Below are 21,491 nucleotides of genomic sequence, written 5' to 3'. Positions count from 1 at the left end.
ATGCGTTCTAAAGCCTTTTTTTCCGGCCTCCAAATTCTTCTAGACTTTTGGTGATCTCTGACAAGTTTTAAGGCCTTTTCTGGGCTATCAACATTTTCCAGTCTTTAAGGGGTCTGAGATGCATTTTAAGTGGTTTTTCGGCCCTCCAAAGTTTTCTATATTTTCGTTTGCCTAGCATGCATTTCAAGACCTTCTTTTCAGGCTATCAAATTTTTCTGGACTTTTGGTTGGTCTATGGAGAAATTTTAGACTTTTAGTGTCTTGGATGCCTTTACGGATGCCAAGGGATCCTTACGGGTTCATGCTGTTTTTTGTGGCATAAAAAAGCAGGCACAATCCATAGGATACCAGCCTCTCTGCCACATCAAATTCTGATGTGGCTGGAGGCACTGTTGGTTTCCCTACATAGTGTGGGAAAATGCATATAGTGGATTTTCTACGTCGTGCCCAGCTACATCTAGAGAAATTACACCAAGATGGGGGAGAGCAATGAAACTTGAAGAGATTTTGTCTTCTCATAGATCACCATTACTAGCCAATTATGGGGCTGATGGAACATTAGGTCCAAGACCAGCAAAGCGCTGATCTTGTAAGCAAGACCCCGCAGAGCAACAGAGGTTTGAATCCCGGATCCGCTCTTAGAAACCGAACTCAGGTATTAAGCGATTATAAAAAAAACAATGAATATTAAATAAGTTCACCAGTGCATACATTATTTTAAAATAACATAAATAATATTAATATTGTCTGAAACAGGTAATCATCTTCACAAAAAACATATTGAAATATACATTGCTGCCCCAAAACAATTGTTTAACTAAAGGAAACCATCAATGCATTCCTTGAAGGATATATTGTGGGTCTGTGCTCTTACCTGTGGTTCCCTGCTATGTTTGCTTGGATCCTTTTCATAGCTTTCTGCATAGATCCTGAGAGTAGCCCCCAAACTTCCAGAGGAACTCAGCCTGAATATAATCCTGGAGCTGTCTGAGAAAAAAATACGAAGTCCCTGCAAGAATGAGAGAGGAGGGCATTAGAGTCATATCCCGGCTGTCGCTCAGTGCTCCTCATGCATGATCAATTTCCATCATCATTGCTGCTTCATGAAGCATTCACGTCTGCCTTCATTAGCTGTAAATACCACTAGCCATGCTAGAAGACAACAAAGCACATGAGAGCTGGCGATCGAAACCCTGTTGCCCAGGCCATATCGCATGGATGCCATTATTGGATGTCTCTCAGCCCCCGACAATTCTTCAAATGAAGTCAATAACTACCACTGACATCATGGAGGATGGCAGCAGCCAATCAGAGGCCATGGAACATGGACTTCATTTGCCAGGATGAGCCCATGTTTGCTCCTGATGGGCCTTTTCTCATCTGTCACCCATTCTCATGCCGCCCTTGCCTGCAAGTGGCCATCACCTACGCCCCCAACCTTGCAAGACTTCACTTACCTGCCTCAGCTCTCCATACGCCCCTCCCCCCTTTATTTCCTATCACACCGGCCATGCCCGGTCCTTGCCAATCATGCCCAGACACATCAGTGAAATTCCATGTGGTGCCGCTGCTTTCCTGGCGCGGGCAACAATGTCTTTTTTTTTGCCATCAACACCTCTACCAGCACCTGGGACCTATATCAGGTGCTAAAAAAGATAAACACCACGTGGTGGTGGTGAGCTTGGGCAGTAATGGCCCTGAGCCCTCGCGCAGGCCGTAGCAATGCCTCAGGCTGATGGGCTGTTACCGGCCAAGCCCGACCCACCATGTAGTGAGTGACCCTACAATCTTGGCCTCATTTTAAACATTCTGAAGAGTAGCAGACAACACCTGCCTACATCTTACATACAAAGGTATATTCTCAACCGTGGAACGTGGCTTTCCCGAAAACGAATTCCTTTAACGTGTTTAGGAATTTCACCTAGACCCATATTTCCCGGGAAAATGAACACTGAGGCTCCACAAAGGGAAACAATATGGAAATATGTCATTGAAAAGACATGGTGCATACAATTTTATTTTATTTGAACACAAAGGGCTCACAGACTTTATAACTTGAGAAGGGTCATTATTGTTTGGGATAAATGTATATCCCCAAGTTATGGCTCTCCATTTCTTCTCAGGCCTAACATGGGAATGGGCAATTATCCCGCAATAAATAACCCTGCTGTAGTCTATGAGGATTAATTAGTAATGTAACATTTTTAGACGACATAAAACGGTCAAAAACAACCCAGCAGCAAAAACATGGTCTGCCTGTCTCATTCATGGGAGATATCATAATCTTGAAGGTGATGAGATTATTTTCATCAATGGCTCATTTTATTGTCTGGAAAATGATTTCCCATAGACATTGGGCCTCATTACGAGTTTGGCGGTAACCCGCCGGTGCTGCCGAACTCGTAACACCGTTCCGCCGCCTGATTTCCCAGTGCCACTGGGACATTCCAATTCCCGGCAGCCCGGGATGTCAGGAGGCAGAAAGTGTAAGTCCCTATTCCTGTGGAGTCCCGTGGGACTGCATGGGAATGGGGACATGGAAGCACCAGCACCGTTCCAAGTGGTGCCAGTGTTTGTGTGAAGAACATGCCTGCTGGGGCCGGTGCCCCGGGCAGGTCAGACCTGCTGGGAGCAATGGCCCCTACAGCCTTTACAAAAGTGTAAATGATCGTATACGCCTCCTCATCTATCACATATTGTACCCTGTGGCTCAGAGATAATATGAGCAGAAGAGTGGCTCATTGGAGCTTTTTCTCAAGTTATTACATGTGATGGACGCCACACAGTGAGATACCTATCGAGCCGGGCTCATTTATCAACAACTGCTCTTGGAACAAGAAAATAGTGCTATGTCTATCAGCCGACAAGCAATGGTGTAAACGAATACATTTTGTGACGAAGATCACCGCCTGTTTCTAGGGAACTGGGGTGACCAATGCGGCCCGGTGCCCCCCCAACCCCCACGCTTGAGGACGATGAGCTCGAAGGAGATTCATGGGGGCACGGTCACTTAGCCTCCTCATGGGAAACACTTAAAAGACAAAAAAAGACACAGACCCACTCAAGAAATCTTGCCTCGACAAGACATAAAATAAGCAATGTCGCATCACAATTCACAATGCTTTTCATTTTTGTAAATAAATGCTCCATGATTTCAGAGAAGATGAGCATTTGTTATTCTGGTCACCAAACTCCAGGACAGCACACGTGCCTACACAAAGAGAAAAGAGGAGTCTTAAGGCCCTCATTATAGGTTTGCTGGTATCCCCGGCAAACTAATCTACCATACCGCGCCTGATAGCCTGGAATATTACAAGGGCAGTAAATCCCCATTCCATGGAGTTCCACAGGACTCCATGGAGGGGATTGTTGGTATTTCCGGCACGGGTAATGCCGGTGCTGGACATACCAGCAGTTTTTTTGCCGGTGGATGGGTGATTTACCTCCAGCAACTGGCTGGAGGTAAATCAGTGATCCCCACTGACAGAGTTGTAGTTCTGCGGTGCAGGAAAAGTGGCGTTGGTCGAATTATCCCCACTTTTAATCGCACCGCAAAACTTATAATGAGGCCCTAAGGGCCTAACTCGCAGAAGCGTTTTATAATGGCATACCCCCATGGGCAAACGCTCTGCGAGTTAAGCACTAACACTGCAGGCAGGCCCCAAACGCTGGCTGATGGAAATGGAAGGTAGGAGTGTGGTGGCCTGACTGTCATCTGCTCCTTCCTTTCAAGTTAGCCACACTTACGTAAATATTGCAAGCGGGGTGCAAGCACGATGCTACTAAATGAGTTGGCCCCCCTCTTCACTGCCTTCCCTCCCTGCTCTGTTCTCCTGCGTGTTTATCTTGCATTGCTTCTTTGCTCAACTGTGTCACCCTTTATTTCTACATCCACTGTGTTTGCTTTTCTCTCTCTTTTATCCGTCTCTCTGACTGTTGCACCTTCCGTCTTCCTCTCTTGCTCATCTCCCTTCTTTCATGCTCCTCTCTCACACCACTTCGATGTTTCATAAATCCGTCGTCTTCTATGTCATCTCTCTTCCTCTCCTCTCTGCCCGCCTTTGCTCTGAGCTGTGCATGTCACTCAGACTAGCAGTGTCCTTGGAGGTCATAGGATGTAATGTGTGCATGTACAAGGCTGTCGTGTTGTGTACACATGTGATAAGCAGTGGTCTGCATGCACGTGAAAGGCTATTGTCTTTGCCAGTGCACGTGAAAGGTGTGCGTGTGTGTGTTGTGTGTGTGTGTGTGTGTTAGTGTGTGTGTGTGTGCGTGTGTTGTGCGTGTGTTGTGTGTGTGATTGTGTGCGTGTGTGTGTGTGTGTGTGCGTGTGTTGTGTGTGTGTTGTGTGTGCGTGTGTTGTGTGTGTGCGTGTGTTGTGTGTGTGTGTGTGTGTGTTGTGTGTGTGTTGTGTGTGTGTGTGTGCGTGTGTTGTGTGTGTGTGTGTTGCGTGTGTGTGTGTGTGCGTGTGTTGTGAGTGTGTGTGTGCGTGTGTTGTGTGCGTGTGTGTGTGTGTGTGTGTTAGTGTGTGTGTGTGTGTGTTGAGTGTGTGTGTGTGTTAGTGTGTGTGTGTGCGTGTGTTGTGTGTGTGTGTGCGTGTGTTGTGTGTGTGTGTTTGTGTTAGTGTGTGTGTGTGCGTGTGTTGTGTGTGTGTGTGTGTTGTGTGCGTGTGTGTGTGTGTGTTGTGTGTGTGTGCGCGTGTGTTGTGTGTGTGTGTGTGTGTGTTAGTGTGTGAGTGTGTGTGTGCGTGTGTTGTGTGTGTGTGTTGTGTGTGTGTTGTGTGTGTGTGTGTTAGTGTGTGTGTGCGTGTGTTGTGTGTGTGTGTGTGTTGTGTGCATGTGTGTGTGTGTTGTGTGTGTACGTGTGTTGTGTGTGTGTTAGTGTGTGTGTGTGCGTGTGTTGTGTGTGTGTGTTAGTGTGTGTGTGTGTGCGTGTGTTGTGTGTGTGTGTGTGTTGTGTGCGTGTGTGTGTGTTAGTGTGTGTGTGTGTGTGAGTGTGTTGTGTGTGTGTGTGTGTTGTGTGTGTGTGTGCGTGTGTTGTGTGTGTGTGCGTGTGTTGTGTGTGTGTGTGTGTGTGTTAGTGTGTGTGTGTGTGTTGTGTGTGTGTGTGTGCGTGTGTGTGTGTGTGTTAGTGTGTGTGTGCATGTGTTGTGTGTGTGTGTGTTAGTGTGTTGTGTGTGTGTGCGTGTGTTGTGTGCGTGTGTGTGTGTGTGTGTGCGTGTGTGTGTGTGTTGTGTGTGTGTGTGCGTGTGTTGTGTGTGTGTGTGTGTGTTGTGTGCGTGTGTGTGTGTTAGTGTGTGTGTGCGTGTGTTGTGTGTGTGTGTGTGTTGTGCGTGTGTGTGTGCGTGTGTTGTGTGTGTTGTGTGTGTGTGTGTGTTAGTGTGTGTGTGCATGTGTTGTGTGTTGTGTGTGTGTGTGTGTTAGTGTGTGTGTGTGTGTGCGTGTGTTGTGTGTGTGTGCGTGTGTTGTGTGTGTGTGTGTGTTAGTGTGTGTGTGTGTGCGTGTGTTGTGTGTGTGTGTGTGTTAGTGTGTTGTGTGTGTGTGCGTGTGTGTGTGTTGTGTGTGTGTAATGAAAAGTGTTTGAATTGAATTATTTTTTTCTTATTCTTTGTATTTTAAAAAGGTTGGAAGGTTTTAATGATGATGGGAATGTTGTTTTTTAATGTGTGATGTATAATTCTGATGTCAATTGCTGTTTTATGGGAACGTTTTATATTCCCGAAATAAACGTTCTACTACTACTACAATAGACACTCTGCTTGCTGACTTCCCACCTTCGACCAAAATGTTATCTTTGCTTTCGCTTGAAAGTAGGGCCAAGTTTATGATTGCGTGGCTCTGTGCGGCAAAAGACATGGATGCTCCCCTACGTTTCATAGGTATCGACATCACTGGAAGACAATGGCATTACAGGTAGTATTTGTTACTTAAGGGGGTTCATGGAAAGTTACATTAGAAGAAGTTTCTATAATTAAGCCAAGAGACAAATAACTCCGATTTGCAATATATCAGATGTCACTATCATTATCACGTTACATGAAACAGCACCGTGAATGAGACTTTTATGTATAGCGTACAAATGGCAACTGAATGGCTTGTAGGGATTTCTAAGATTGGCAGGTAACACAGAGTTAAATAAAATAATTTGCCCAGAATCACACACTTTAGCTCATTTGAGAAGCCAGGATTGGGGATCAATGTGCAATCTATGTACTTAACCACATATAGTCCCAGCTCTAGTTGATAGAAATAGATGTTGTTTGGTTTTCAAGAGTACTCTGGGGCTAATTCATGGAATTATTTGCGCCGAAAAACGGATATGCGGGCAGAATGGCGCACAAATCCCCGGTTTTCGGCACAAATAATTCCATGAATCAGCCCCTCTGTTTTGTAGGGATGACTTGAAAAATTACTAAAAAATAAGAAACCAACAGATACGTCGACGCTTTTGCAGTGACATATGCATAATTAAGAAGATAAGAATTAGAACAAATGTGCACAATCAATGAAACTGCATGAAGACTTTTAAAGGAAGTAGGGCCGATTTAGTATGAACCTGTTCTCTGCATCATTCAAAGGGCTGTGATTCACATAAATGCCCGCTAGATGGCAGTTTTGCTTTGTACAACTAACTTAGTCGTATGGACCGAATGAAGTGATCACTTATTAGTAAAGCATTATAGTCCTTCAACTCTAGAATGCGTTGAACCCCCTCTTGTCAGATGATTTAGACAGATGATTTTCCTTGCAGTTGTACATGAAAGAGGTAACTATTGAGCAATTGGCAGGGAATTTATAGTCTGTAAATTGCCACTTTAAACTTTGAGTTGGAAGATGGCATCCTCGAATCTCCCACCCCAACGACACTGCACCTCATCACACAGCACTATATTTTCCATAGAACACATTGAACGCAAACTCCAGACAAAAGTGTATTACTTGAATGGACACCCCGAACAAAGACCAGAAAATACAAGGCGGGAGGTGACCGACAAAAAGGAAGGAGGTATGTGACTAAGAGACTCTGGGTCTGCGCGTGCAGGACTGGTGAGGGGAAGCCGGGTGGCCGAGGCGGGTGTGGGGGGCTACCGGGGCAGGCACTCGCTTAGGGAAGCGACCCTCGGAGGCAGAAAGTGGGGGATCACCTAGATCCCCACCTTTTCCCACCGCAGGCAAGTACAGTGCAAGAATCCAGCAGGTCGAGACCAGATCCTCAGCGGCCCGAGGAAAACACGTTCCTCCCGAAGATCTCCCGAGAAGGTAAAGGGGTCAGTGTAGGAGGCTGGGCTACTGTAAAGTCCAGTGGAGTAACTTTGCTGAAAATGTTGGAGGCAGGGTACATGACAGCTAAAGGAAAGGGGCCCCTGCCAAATGAGGTATACAAAATGGTGTGCCACAAAAGTTGGGGGGCGTGGGGGCAAACACCCTTGTTCCTCCCTAAACGTACACCTATGTAAAGTCTGATGTGGGAGCCTCCAAACCAAGGCAGGTAGACTCCTCTTCAGGCTGGGGCAATGTGAATCAGGCACCCATCACCTCAGAAACATCCACTGGTTCTCCAGTGCAGGCCAGAGTCTTCTTCAATAGTCTGTGACTCTCGTGCAAATGCCTGGACAAAATACGCAGCCTAACTGCCAATCCGGGCTGCAGTTCCACTACCCAAAAGGTACCCTACAGTCAGAGACCACCAAACTGACAGTCCCCCAAAAATGTATTCAAAATCCAGATCCGGGGAGAGCGCAGTTTCATGGACATGGCTCCCTGTGAGGAATTCAACCATCCGCACGGGAAGTGTGCACTCGCCGGGGATGTTTTTATATTTTTTTGAACAAAAGGGAATGTTGGTAGATAAACATCTGGGAAATGTGTGGGGCTAATCCGTGCACCTTTCCCAATGCTCACCACACAACAAACACATAGTCAAGTGTACTCTGATGACACAGCCTACTGGTGCAGTCCTCCTGTCATGTTCAGTTGGAATGGGCAACACCTTCCTCCGGCCATGGCCAGCCTAATTAAAATATCAAAGGCGCCATGGATCCGCCCTGCTTATTAAGTTATGTGTGGTGGCAGCGCATATTGATGAGAGTTAATTGAAGCAGGCCTGCAAAGAGGCCTGTTCACAGAACTGACAAAGGGCAGGAAACCCCGACACCTTTTTGATGTCCAATGTGTCAGCCTGAAGCTAGCTCCCACCTCTCTGTATGAAGGGTAGTGAATGTCATGTCTGGGACAACTGTTTACAGTAGGCAACCCCTGCAGGGAACCCCCTTTCAGAGGGAAGTACGATGTGATTTGATGGAGAGAGAAAGTCTGTTCTCACCACAAACTTCAAAGGAGACCTATACTTTGATCAGGAGTCACAGAGAGCTCAATTACCCAGAGAGACACTTTGATCCACAACAGACAGGAAGATGGGTGGGCTTAGTAGTACATGTTGTCACCCCTTACTTTTCCTGTTGCAAAGCACTCTGGTTATGACCTCACACAAAAAAAAGATTGTTGGATGGGACCCAGTACTGGTCCATTAATGTAGGCATAGCCTGCACCAATCACTGGGGCCCAATTGGCTTTAAAAGAGGGCTGAGCCCCTCTTTTGGCAGATCATCTGACAACTTCGAAAGGAGTAAGAAGAAGGACACATTTGGACCCTGGCTGAAGGTGCAGTCTGCCTTATAGCTTCCACCAGTGAAGGAAGGCCAGGATTTACATGAGGAAAGCAAGAGCCCTCCCCTAAACATCTTCCAGGGAACAGAGGGAGATACCAGACTCAAAGGACCCATCCAGCAGCTCCAGAACTGGTACCCAGGCAGCACACAGTGTGCCCTGCTAGGTTCTCCCAGCAAGCTTCCTAGGTGGGAAGTGCCAGAGAGTCTCTGAACAAAGGACAAGGCCTTTGCCTGCAAACACTCTCCTCAGCTTTGGGCCGTCTGCCTTAAAGGACGACACAAGCCCTGCAAAGCAGCTAGGAGGAGTGCCACAACAACCATCAACCAGCGTCTAACTTTTAAGGTAATTTTCGAGACAGTCGAGCCCTCAAACCACGACCAGCTGAACCACTGACTGTTGTCACGCTGCAGTCACCAAAGCCACCTGAGATGCCTTGACCAGTATTCAAGATCTGCCGACCAGCTCAAAGAGAATGATTCTTGACCCTGAGCCACCGTGTAGGACAGCCTGCAGCGTCCATCCAGCCTCGCTTGCTGAACTGCCTGCCGCCTGATACCCACAGCTGTTTCCTGTCTTGAATTCTGTCGCAGGAGCTGCAAAGTGTGTTGGAACTGACTCAACACTGTCGAGCATCAGGATCATCTCAAGAACCAGGTACATTGTAGTTCTGTCCCCCTGGTCCTTCTCCGAAGGCCCCTAGTGGCATTTACGACCCTTTGCTCCCTTTGAGCTGAAACCAAATTACCTTGAACAGTTAAGACTGATTGCTTTACCGAGTACCCAGAGTGCACCCCTTTCCTTCATGAAACTGTCTGTCCTCTGTGTTCCTTTACAGGGTGGGTTGTATTTTGTGGTGTGCTAGAACTGTCTGCTGCAATAATAATAAAGTAGATCTTTTTATAGAACCATGACTGGTCAGGTTCTATAAACGATCCACGACCTTGACGAGATAAGCCTGCCGTTCCGTCCACGTTACCAAAATTGGACAAGGGGGTTTATAATGTATTTGTGTTTCCAATCTGTTCGGATCGCTTCCGGTATACTAGAGGTGTGGGGCAGATTGATGGGTTAGAAACTGATATTCATCCCTGGATCATTGGTGCCCAGGAAGTTGATTCGTCCCACTCCCCACCTGTGAAACTGCCTCACAGGTAACCAGAAACACAGTAACAGCATCTTGCCATTCAGGGCCGGGATCAAAGCCTTCTTTGTTCTGGCATAGTCTGGATTTATGGAAGACGGGACCTAAACACTGCTGAAGCTTCTAGAAGCAACTGAGTTTTGCAGACTGCAGGGCACAAATGAAACAAGCGTAAACATGAAGAGCACCGGGCCATAGGACGGATGATGCCCAAAGTATTTCTAGAAGCACTACAAAAGGGTGAGCGGCCCAGTACCTCCATATAGGTGAAGTGGATTAGAGAGTGCTAGTCAACAAGCCAGGTACTCTCCAAAAGGGATAAAGCCATTGGAGAGCATCTGGCTGTGCAGGGGTGCCATCCAATGCACTTCGCCTCTTCGGTGACCCTTAAATGCTCTCCAAAGGGATGAGGTGCATTGAAAAGTGCCCATCCACAAGCCGGATCGGGCTGCCCAAAAGGGTGAGGTGCATTAAAGAGCACCGGGCAGCACTGGTCAATGCAACCCATCCTTTTGAAGAGTATCTCCAAATGAGTGAGGGGGTTTGGAAAGGGTCAAGATGCTCACTGGATGCTGTCCAAAGCAAGACAGGTCATAGTAAAGCCTTCACCTGCAGGCCAGATGGCGCCTAAAGGGGTGAGGTGCATTACACAATTCCTCCAAAGAGCGTGAGAGGCATTTGAGACAGCCTGGCTGCAGGTGCACTCTCCTACATTATATGGTACAGTCCTTTAGTTCAGATTATTCTGTGATGAGATCATTGTGTGATGTAGTTAGTGAAGCTGTTGATGAGGCTATGTTTAATGTCATTAGTGATGTCAAACAATGATGTAATGCAAGATCTTATGTGGGACATAGCAATGTTGTCATGAGTGCAAAAACAGTGTCCTCCGGTTAAAGCAAACGTCTTGATTTCTTTTTCACATTAATTCATAACCTTAATGTCCCGTCTACTGAAACTTTATAACTGGAATTGCTGAAACCAATATCCTAAAAGGGAACCTTAACATGCTTTCACGTGAATTTCTGCAGTTTTGTAATGTCATTCTTTTCCAAGCAAATAATTTGACTGTATTTCCATTTTGTATTGAATGAGAACATAGACTCTACACTGCACCTCATCCCTTGTGATAGTGTTATGATGACCGCACGCCAATGGATTGGGCAGCTGGTGGAAGACTGCACTTTTTGACACCTCACTAGACCTCATTGATTCACATAAGCGCAAGCATCTCGTGTGATTAATTTAAAAACTAGCTGTACCTGCCACATCATACACCCATCAAGAGCTGCCATAAATTGCATTTTATACCTATCATTTGAACAGCTCTCACTCCAAGCCAGGCCACAAAGTATTGAAGCCACAAATGGAGCATTTCCCTTGATTTTGACAAGAATGTGTTTCACAAATGGAACATTCATATTGACTGTGACAAAAGATGCATTTCACAAATGTCCATTCAAAATTATTGTCTTTGACACATTCTCTTTTCAAGCACAATTGAAAATGTAGAGAGCATCATTGAAACGTTCAGAATGTATGATAGGGTTAACCTGTTGACTGCAAGCCACAAAAGCTTATTGGGTTTAAAAAGTGCATTTATCTTTGCGAAAAGCACAAGATAGATTTGGCCTGAACAATTTGCCTCACTTATAACTTGTCCCATTTACAAATTGCTTTGCAAAGAAAAGGATCGTCCTGCTTGCGTCACCCTAATGAGTGCGTAGCCATATTGTCAGCATTGGTATTTAAACAAAGTAATCAAGGGCACAGCAATTCAAAACAAAATCATTGCTAATTGTTAAAACGGGCAAGTATTTTGAAAGGGTTTAATTGAACACTGCAAAGCATGCACAGCAATTTGACAGCACATCATGACAGTATTTATTATACATATCGTATCTCTAGCTACTTCTGTAAACAAAAAAGACAGACATGCAAACTAACATGAATAAAACACAAACCAAGTGTGAATGCTTAATTGGGACAAACTAATAGCTCAACATGTTGTGTATAAGTGTTGGCATTTTGTATCATTTGGTAAAGAAACACGCTTTTCAAAACATAAAAAATGGCAGTTTATGTGTAAGTGGCGGATAACACCACTCCCACCTCCACCCTCTTCTATGCTGGTGAGTTTTCTTAGAAATTGGGGGCTTCACCCCCAAAACCTCCTTCTTTCCTCCCCCACCACCTCCCTTCCCCACCCAAAGCATTTCTCCTTAACCCCCACCAGACACATGAAACAGACGACACACAACCACAGAGTCATGTTTACCCGCTCCCCTGCCCCCTTCTTTCCAAGCCACAAACATTCCCCCTTCTCCCGCCTCAGTCCCAAACGGACAGAAACTCACACACACACAACTTCCCTGAGACGCCTGCATCTTCCCTCTGTTGGCGCTGCCGCATTTGTCAGTCCCTGCACAAACTCGTGTGCATCCAGGGTTCTGACAGTTCAGTTTAGAAAGGCAGTTTGGAGCCGTCTCTGAGCAGCTTTTCTAATTTGATCATTTTGTATTTCGGTATAGTGGGAAAAGAGTTTTTCACTTAGTACCCATCTGTTAGGATTGCATTGGCTAACAGAGAAACAAGGGAGAGACTAAGCCTTTATAAACCAGGTGTTTAGGTGTTTAACAGACTGTGATGGTCTTCTAATTTATTTTTCACTGAAGGCTACTACAGAACTTTGAATCCAGAGGGGACAAAGAGCCGGGAGGACAACTGCTGACCCACAAGACTTTGTCCTGTCTGTGTAAGGATGCAAGACAAAACTTTGATGACTAGGCCAAGGCTGTAATTCTACTCTGTGAGCCCACAAATTAGCCCTTTGTGCCAATTTTTCCAACTTAGAATTTGTAATGCTTGCTTCAGTAATTTGGAGTTAACACTAAATTACAAACCTTACCCCTGAGACAGTACACTTCCTATGGGGTTAAAAACAGGCACTTTGCCAATTGTTTCACTATTGTGTGGGTTGAAAAAAGCCATGATTTCCAATTGTTTACCAATGATTTTTTCAATTTATATTTTTCTTTTTCATGGGAGAACCATTAAGAGAGACCATGATGTATTTTTGTTAGGTAAGCCTTTCCACATTCTGGGGGGTGCTGGGGAAACACTCAGTTTTGTGACATTATTCATATATTAGTTGTGTTTCCCCTCATACCTCTTTGGCAAGGATAAGTGACACCATCAAAGTACAGTGGAAGGGTCAGAGGAATCCTTGCAGGACAATTTGAATTGCTTTACCTGTAATGTGTTTGATCTAGTCCAGATGAGACTATACTGAGGTGAACACCACACTCACTTATTAGACAAAGGATGGGGCCATTATTTACAAGAGCCTCAAAAGATGTGATCTTGCATTGACTGTCGTCTTGACCTCAGTCTCTGCCAATGGGGCTTTGCCAATCATGAAACCTAGATAATAATCCCATACAGCTTTGCTTGAGTTTGATACAGCTCTGGTTTATTCTGTTTTTCACAATTATTTGCTTAGTCCATATTGTATTAAATCGTCCTACAATTGGCAATGTTTTTTGTCTGTATTCTATTTTTTGCCATACAGTTCTCAATATGCATCTCTCACTGTATTTTTTGTCATACATTTCTCAATTTGAATCTCTCAACACTTGTTTCTCCACAGGTTTTCCTGTGGTTCATCAGGAGAGGGTCCCCAGTTGTGGTTCCTTTAGTGATCAAAAAGATGGGGGTGGGGGGTTTGTATTTCCAATTGTTCTTATTTGTGGGTATGGCATGGACTGTCTTCTTGACCTCAGTCTCTGCCGATGGGGGTTTCTCAATCATGAAACCTAGACAATAATCCCGTAGACATGAAATGAAGTGTGTGCGGTGTCCAGTTTCCGGCTGGGCCTCAGATGCCACCGAGAGAGCTGCCCTCGTGCTGATTGCGCTTGCACCAGTGCACAGTTTCTGAAATCCTGTGTTATCCGGTTATGTGGAGTATGGCTCCGGGATCCTTTTAGTCAAAGTCTTCTTTTGTGTCCCCTAGCACTCATACTGCACACAAAAAATGTCCTGGCTCCGATGCCTGCGCGAGAAAGCGCGGCTTTCCCAGAATCCCCTAGGGCCATCAGCAGTAGGGATTCCCATATGATTGCCTTGTTAGTAGCCCTCACAACTCCTCTGAGCGCTTGAATATGTCTCAATGCCACCACGCATCCACCACATGACCACGTAATGTCACCACCACACTAGCAATGACCCCCATGAAAGTTCTCCCATCCAACGAGGGAAGCTTGTGTCGCCTTTTTTTATTACACGTTCTTCCGGTCAAAACACTGAAAACTACATCCATTCATCCCAATGATCACCTACATGTTCCCACTCTTTCCCTTTCCCGCTCTCCTTAACCCAGTTTCCTTTTCACCGTACATGCAGTGGTCTGGATGCCATCCTGGGTGAATTCACAATTCACATCAAGATGGCAAGGCTCATAGCTTTAAGATGACTACTGTGGTGATGTGCATGGTGTAAAAGACAAACAGCATAACGTATCAGATTGGGGCATGCAGCTTGTATAAACTCGCATCAGATGGTGCCTTTGCCTGGCATGCCACAGAATTCCTAAACACATGCATTGGCCAAAATTATATTTGTATATGAAAAATCTACTTTTGCTTAGCATACTAAATGTTGCTAAACTTTGTGCATGAACATGTGGATGCATGCGTGGTTCAAATCTGAGCTGTGCAAATATTTCACAAACTAACTGCAATATTTGCCTTCTGCCCCTTTTCCACGATTGCCAGAATTATGTTGAAAGCGACGGGAGAATACAAGACGCCGTAGAAATTCCATCATTAATCAATGCATTGCACAGCAAAGCAAGACATGTTACCCGTTTTCTTTATGTATGTAACATATGGGTCGGCAGAATGAAGATCCATGCACCAATAAGGTCTTGCAGTGCAGATCCCCAGGAAAAAAGCATGCTCTTCCAGCCTTTAATCCCAAGCCACTCTTGCACGGGAAGAGGTTATGCATGCACTGTTCCGTGGCCATGAGCATGCAGAGCTGCCTGCTACCTGGATCCTCGGCCATCGGCTCCAATGTCTTAAAGAATGCATTGATGTGTTCATTGGCCAACTCGCATCCACTCTTCTACTCTGGGTAACGTTTTCAAGAAGGTCATCGCCATGTAACTTAAAATCCCATTTTACGATTAGTGGGATCTCTCACGTGGCCTAATCTGGGGCGCAGGCTCAACTTGCCGCTGGGCCTCACAGAGGACTTTGGCCCGGACAGCAACAGGGTGTTGAGTGGCTCATGCTAAGTAGTGCATTTTCTGTGGACTTCTAATTATTGGGTTCGATAAAGTGCCTCATTGGCAGAAAGGTTTGACGGTACTGCCCTGGGGCAGATAGTTGTGTTCCTGTGGGCAGGGGAGTTGCTAGGTCTGGAAAAGACCCGGGGCTAAGCTGATGTCGGAACTGTTGGGATTGGGGGCTAGCAAGTCTTTTGGCTGTAGCGCCTGAGATTCTATCCGGGGCTACAACCAAAAGATCAGGGGCTATAGCCCCCTTAGCCCCCCCCTAACAACGCCCCTGCCTGTGGGACTGGAGACAGGTGCAGACCAAGAGATCCCCATTGTACCTTGTTGCTCTGCTGCTGTGATTGTTTACTGAAGGCTAGCATGAGAGATCATAGAGTCCCATGCAAAACAGTACAGTGGATAGACGGTCAGCAAATGACTGTTTCTCCATTAGGAAGCAATCAGCTCTTTTGATGCAAAGCAACACGAACACAAGACCGAGATGGTGACTACAAAGGTTTCCGCATCAGCTGGAGGTGTGGCCATCGGTAATTTGCCACAGTATCCAGTGATTTTAACATAAACATTTCAGAGAATTATTTTATAACGAAAAAAATTTAACGGAAAAATATCGTTATTTTTTCCAAAATATAGACGGGTTGGGGGGTTAAGACTGATGGGGTGGGGGATGGGTAGGGTTAAAACTATAGGCAAATGGAGGGTTTGGGGGTCACCAAATTTTTAAAAGATGTTTTTTTTTTAAATCGATATTTTTCCTTATAAATGTTTCGTAATAAAATCCTTCTCTGAACATGATCTCGGTAAACCGTCTGCCACTGCTTTGTTAACAATATGAGACCCCTGGACTTGCTCACTTGGTTGACTGCAGCCAATACAGGCAGATGGAAGACTCATTCCAAGCAATTGTGTTTATTTTAACCTGGGATTCGTGGTGGTTTTCTGTGACTACCTTTTTTCACCTCAGATATCGCTTTGTGTCAAATTCTCTCGATCGCAAAACAGTCCTCACCTCCTTTCAGACATTCCAGTTGGTGTGGTGACAATGTGTAAAATGTTAATATTTGAATCTTGTCACATGTAAGCAGTGGTAGAAATGGAAAAGATATGGAGGGGAATCTCACAAGCGCCTGTGTGCGCAGTTTGGAGGAGGGGTGTAGTTCAGAGGGGGTGGAGCTGCCAGTTTAACGCAAATCAAAGGAAATTATCAACATAATAGTTTAAAAATTGCAACATTTCTTTCACTGCTTGAAAAGTACACAAACCAAAGTATTTACATCTTACTATGGTTTGTGTACTTTCCAAGTCATCACAGCATGCACCGGCCGTGTCAGAATGTATTTTGACATCCCAAACTACAAATACCAGAATTCATTTGGGAAAGGCAACGATCACCGAGTCCACGAAGCTGGGGTCTCAATGCTCATTGCGTTTTCAAATGGATTCTGCTTTGTTCGCACAGTGCGCTTTCTGCTCAGTCACAGGGTCTTTGACTCTGGAGGAACCTGGGGGGTCGCCTCAGTGATCTAATCGGCTCTGTGCAATCACACTGTGTACACAGGCTCTGTGCACAGTGCGCTCGCACAGAGCATATTAGGTCACCGAGGCGAGCCCCCAGGTTCGCAGAGGGTCTGTATTGGCTCATGCTGTGACATAGGCAGGGGGTGGAGCCAGTAGAGGGCTCATGGTGCCAATGTGCTATGTGCAGCTCCGCCCCCACTCCTTACCATAGCGCGACAAGCGCTTTGGTTTGGGTTTTCTTTTTTTCTTTTTTTAAAAGAAGTTGAGCGCTTGTGATGGTCTATTTGGGCCTGAGGCTGGCCGGATCCCGAGATCTGGCTACACATCTGATGCCGGATCCCGAGATCTGGCTACACATCTGATGCCGGATCTCGGGGATGTGGCTACACATCTGATGCCAGATGTCGGAGATGTGGCTACACATCTGATGCCGGATCCCGAGATCTGACTACACATCTGATGCCAGATCCCGAGATCTGGCTACACATCTGATACCGGATCTCGGAGATGTGGCTACACATATGATGCCGGATCCCGAGATCTGACTACACATCTGATGCCAGATCCCGAGATCTGGCTACACATCTGATGCCGGATCTCAGGGATGTGGCTACACATCTGATGCCGGATCTCGGAGATGTGGCTACACATCTGATGCCGGATCCCGAGATCTGACTACACATCTGATGCCGGATCTCGAAGATGTGGCTACACATCTGATGTCGGATCTCGGAGATCTGGCTACACATCTGATGCCGGACCTCGGATCCGGCAAGAGCAGGCCCATTGGCCAGCGCTGCATGTAAGTACTTAATATAGCTTTGTGTTGCATACTACAATGCTCTGTGCATCCCACACTGACTCCCTATGCAATGTCGCATCCAAGTTGAGCAAGCACATTTGCTCTGTGTGGCACGGGGCTTTGCCATCAGATTGGGTAGGTTCTGGCGCTCCCAACCAACCACTGAGAGGGCAAGTAGGAACACGCTGGTCTACCCTTGGGCCGGCATAGTGCCAAGTCTAGTCAAACGTGATGCAGGATTGTACCAGGGCTGAAGTTGAGGGTACACGCAGGTGGACGGAGTCCCCTCACTTTTTTCAGACTACAGCTTGATATGCTCATTTCTAGCGACACGACATTCATTTGGCATGCTAATGGCCCCCCCATTATTATTATGTTTTTAGGACTTGACCCCTGGATTGTACCACGTCTTCAGCACTTGGGCAGACCCTGAATGGCTCATGGTGGACTGTCCCCATGTCTCTTCTTTCTGATCTCGCAGGCCTTTTGTTGACTATACGCACTAAGACCTGCGATTCCTTACTGAGGCTCTGCCGTTTACGCAGCGCAGATGCCGAGAACGCGGCCTGCTGTATTTCTTTGCAGGGAAAGCAAGGCACCGATAATTTGGCTGCGATAAAACGGAGCGACGATGAAAAGACATCCGTGGGAGCTGAGGTTTTAAGCCAATGTAAATGGAAGATTTGGCTGCTAGGCCCTGAAGGTCATCCAGGCGAAGGCAGGGTTTGCTGCACTCGCGGGGCTGGTAATGAGCAGAGTGTTCCCTGTGCCTCTCCACTCGTATCTACTGGTGCTTAAGGGCCCGGTGATTAATGCGTGCATTGTTCTAATGCCACACAAATCATGTGCAAACGAGCACAGCGCGCTCGGGGAGGCTGGGAGCACCCGGAACCCGAGCGCGGGGCAGGGAATGGAATTACTGATGCGCAGACGGGAAATGAAGATTGAGGAGGTGACCAATCACAGACGCAGAATTTCCAAGATGAACTCCGTATTGACGTCACCAAAGACCTTATCTTCAAGACCTCCAGCTCCGAATGTTTGATAGCAATGGAGTTAAGACCAAACAAAGAAATGGGAATAAAGAGCCAGGTTAATGGCCGTGGACATTTGCTTCTCGAAGGCCTCACTTGAACCCTTCTGGCTGGCGATCGCTCAGTTCCATCCTCTCGTTTCAGTTTAACAAAGTCACAAAGAATCACACAAGTAAACAAAAAACACAGACTAAGTAAGTGCCTCTTCCACGTGTGCGATTATCACCATATTCACAAAGGCTACCTGTGCATTTCTCGGTGGCCGTGCACCAGTGTCTGGCAGCCCCTGGCATAAGTTAATGTCAGGCGTGCCCCCCACCGCCCCCACCTCTGACACATTCACACTGTGGGCCCCCAGTAACCACATGGCTGCTTCAAGAACATTTATCCATGAAAGGCCTTAAGGGCATTGCCATCATGGAAAAATAAAGGATTGTATGCAGTGGTAGAAGTGTACCGACAAAAGTAGTGCGCCTGTGGTGTCTCGGAAGGGGGGAGGGTAGGCAGAAGCATAGTGCAACATGCGACAAGGTGTTGCGGCCGGGGCTTTGCAATGCCCTTAACCTGGCGCAACCGAGGGGCTTGATTCGGCGGCTTCAGCGATCGCAGAATATGGCGGCCAAAGTGGCGACGGGATCGCTAGGGTGCCCATAATTAGTCCAGTGATTTGGGCACTTCATTGGCTTCCGGTGGCAAAAAGAATTACGTTTAAAGCCCTAGGCCTTGTACACAGGGTGTATCATGGGCTTGGGGCTGAATTTATCCCGGACACATTTAGGCCATATATCGGCTCGAGCGCTCTTGGTTGCGGCCGGCACATTGTGGCATGAGCTTCCTACGGGCACGCACAACTTAAATCACCTGCACTTCCGGCGTGTGCTTAAAACCTTGCTTTCCCAGTCAATTGCCTCAGCGGAGTATCCTAGCACCAAGGTGCCCTTTTGGAGGACGTGTGCCATATATAAATGTCTACACCATAACATAACAATAGTCAAAGTGACCAGTCACTAAGGCGCCTATTACAACTTTACAATTGCACGAATAGATGAATTGACAAATCCTCTGCATAGAATGGTGAATATAGTCGTAAAAAGTAGAGGAATAGAAAAAAAGAAAAGTTGTGGAGCACAGCTCTCAACCGTTCCCACTCACATCGATCACTAATTGTTTGCCGGTTTGAGGCACGGAAATGCAATCTGGACAGGTTTTACAAAAAATGCCCAGAAGCATCATGAAGACCCTTCTATGCATTGTGAAGCCCCCTGCTCCTGTTCCAAACAGGCGCAGGGAAGGCTTTCCAATTTCACCCATTTTCCTGTGACGTGTGGAAGGTTTGCTGATGGAACTCCGGTGAAGGCGCCATTCAATATACTGGCCTGGAAATAGACCTGAGAACATCAGCAACGTTTGTCCTCTTGGCCCAGCCTGCTGGTCTGGAATCTCATTGATGTTCTCTGTGGCTGAGTCGGATGTTTGCGATATCCTCAGACATTCTCGACAAACAGCAAAAGAGTCAAGGAAGGAAGGCAGGCAGAGTCTGGAAGACGGCGCAATGGGTTCTATGCAGCTAGTTAAACGGTGCGATGTGCAGTGACATCGCTGCTCTCATCCAGGAACATGTCCTTCCTGCTTGTACTAGCGTTTTGCACCGGATGTGTTTACGGTATCTGTGCCCTGCCTGCCCGTGCATTTAATTTGGTCTGGCTGCAAGACAGTGGCAACAGGAATGCACGATGTGGCCTTTCACTGCGATGAACATATGAAACCTTACATAGGCATTTTTGTGATATTTACTTATTAAAAATGTATTCTTTTTAGAAACTGAAATCTCACAAGTTGTGGGTACTGGAATTCAACTTTGAAGTGCTGTTAAAGTATGCTATAAAAACATCACTACAGTAGGGGTGGAGTTTACTGTACATATGTATTTATTTTATTTATATAGCACCGAAAGCTCGCAAGCATCGGGGCGCATTTACGTGAACACGTTACAACAGACACACAAGACTAGTGGTGATACCACTCAGGAGAAGGTAAATAAGGGAGCGGAGGAAGGGAGTTATGATCACTTAAACAAGTGAGTTTTCATTTTTTTTGCAAGACATTAAGTATTTTGATTCCAGCCTCAGATTAACGGGCAGTCTATTCCATTTGCCAGCTGCAACTGTAGGGAAGGCTTTCCCGGGGCCGTTTGAGCGATTATGAGGTGCGAGGGCTACCGTGCCCAGAGTGGCTAATCTTAACGCTCGGCCTGGTACGTAAAGATTGATCTTGGACTTGAGATCAGCTGGCGCTTTGCCATAGACACGTTTATGTATCAACGTAAGAGCCTTGAATTGTTCTCTATCCTCTACTCTCAACCAGTGAGGTTCTCTTCTGGCGCTGCTGATGTGCTCGGTTTTGGATGTTTGTTTGATTATATATTTTAATATTTCACTAAATAGCAAGTAGGGCTTCAGAGAAAGGATTTAACGGTTTCAATGACATAGAAACAGTGCTGCCACGAGGGAACACATATGTTATCCAGGGAAAATCACGCATGTAAAGGAAAAGTGATACGCAGAACTCGTGCACACAGGAGCTCGACAGCCACCAAGCCTTGTGGCCGAAGCCCCCCACTACATTACTGCTATTAGCCGGGAGAAATGTCTCCACAGAGGCTGGGGGCTGAATTACAGGAGGCCAGAAGGTTTACTCTGCCCCAACTAAACCTCAGCAGCACAGCTCAAGAATGAACTCTGAGAAGGTACCCGTAGTATTTCAGAGACTCGCGTTGGGCGCAATTGCATTACTGTCACGATCAAAGTGGCTAAAAGCCAGAGTTACTGAGCTGCCCCTAACTGTAGAAGCTACCTGCCACTCAATTCAAAGTTCCCATAACCTTCATTGACTTTAGCACAAGTCAAGGATGTCCAATGAATAGCCTGCCTGTGTTGCCCGGCACCCTTCCAAGATGAACAGGCACACGCTCAGCTGCAATCTGAAATTACATTACAGACCAATGAGTGGAAGACAGGCCTTTCTTTGT

The 21,491-nt window shown here is 46.3% G+C and overlaps 1 protein-coding gene across 1 annotated transcript in view; it reads right to left on the bottom strand.

Moving 5' to 3' along the window:
* Window positions 1–21,491, bottom strand: part of PGM5 (phosphoglucomutase 5) — a 1,026,992-nt gene that overhangs the window by 136,474 nt on the left and 869,027 nt on the right. The window contains exon 10 of the mRNA XM_069625764.1: window positions 875–1,009. Coding sequence (XP_069481865.1) covers window positions 875–1,009 — 135 coding nt within the window. The remainder of the gene's footprint in view (window positions 1–874; window positions 1,010–21,491) is intronic.

This window comes from Ambystoma mexicanum, chromosome 6p, assembly GCF_040938575.1.
Source record: "Ambystoma mexicanum isolate Mex_15411 chromosome 6p, UKY_AmexF1_1, whole genome shotgun sequence".
Classification (NCBI taxonomy): domain Eukaryota; kingdom Metazoa; phylum Chordata; class Amphibia; order Caudata; family Ambystomatidae; genus Ambystoma; species Ambystoma mexicanum.
The sequence above is the reverse complement of the archived record's forward strand: the minus strand, read 5'-3'. Positions and strand labels throughout refer to the sequence as shown.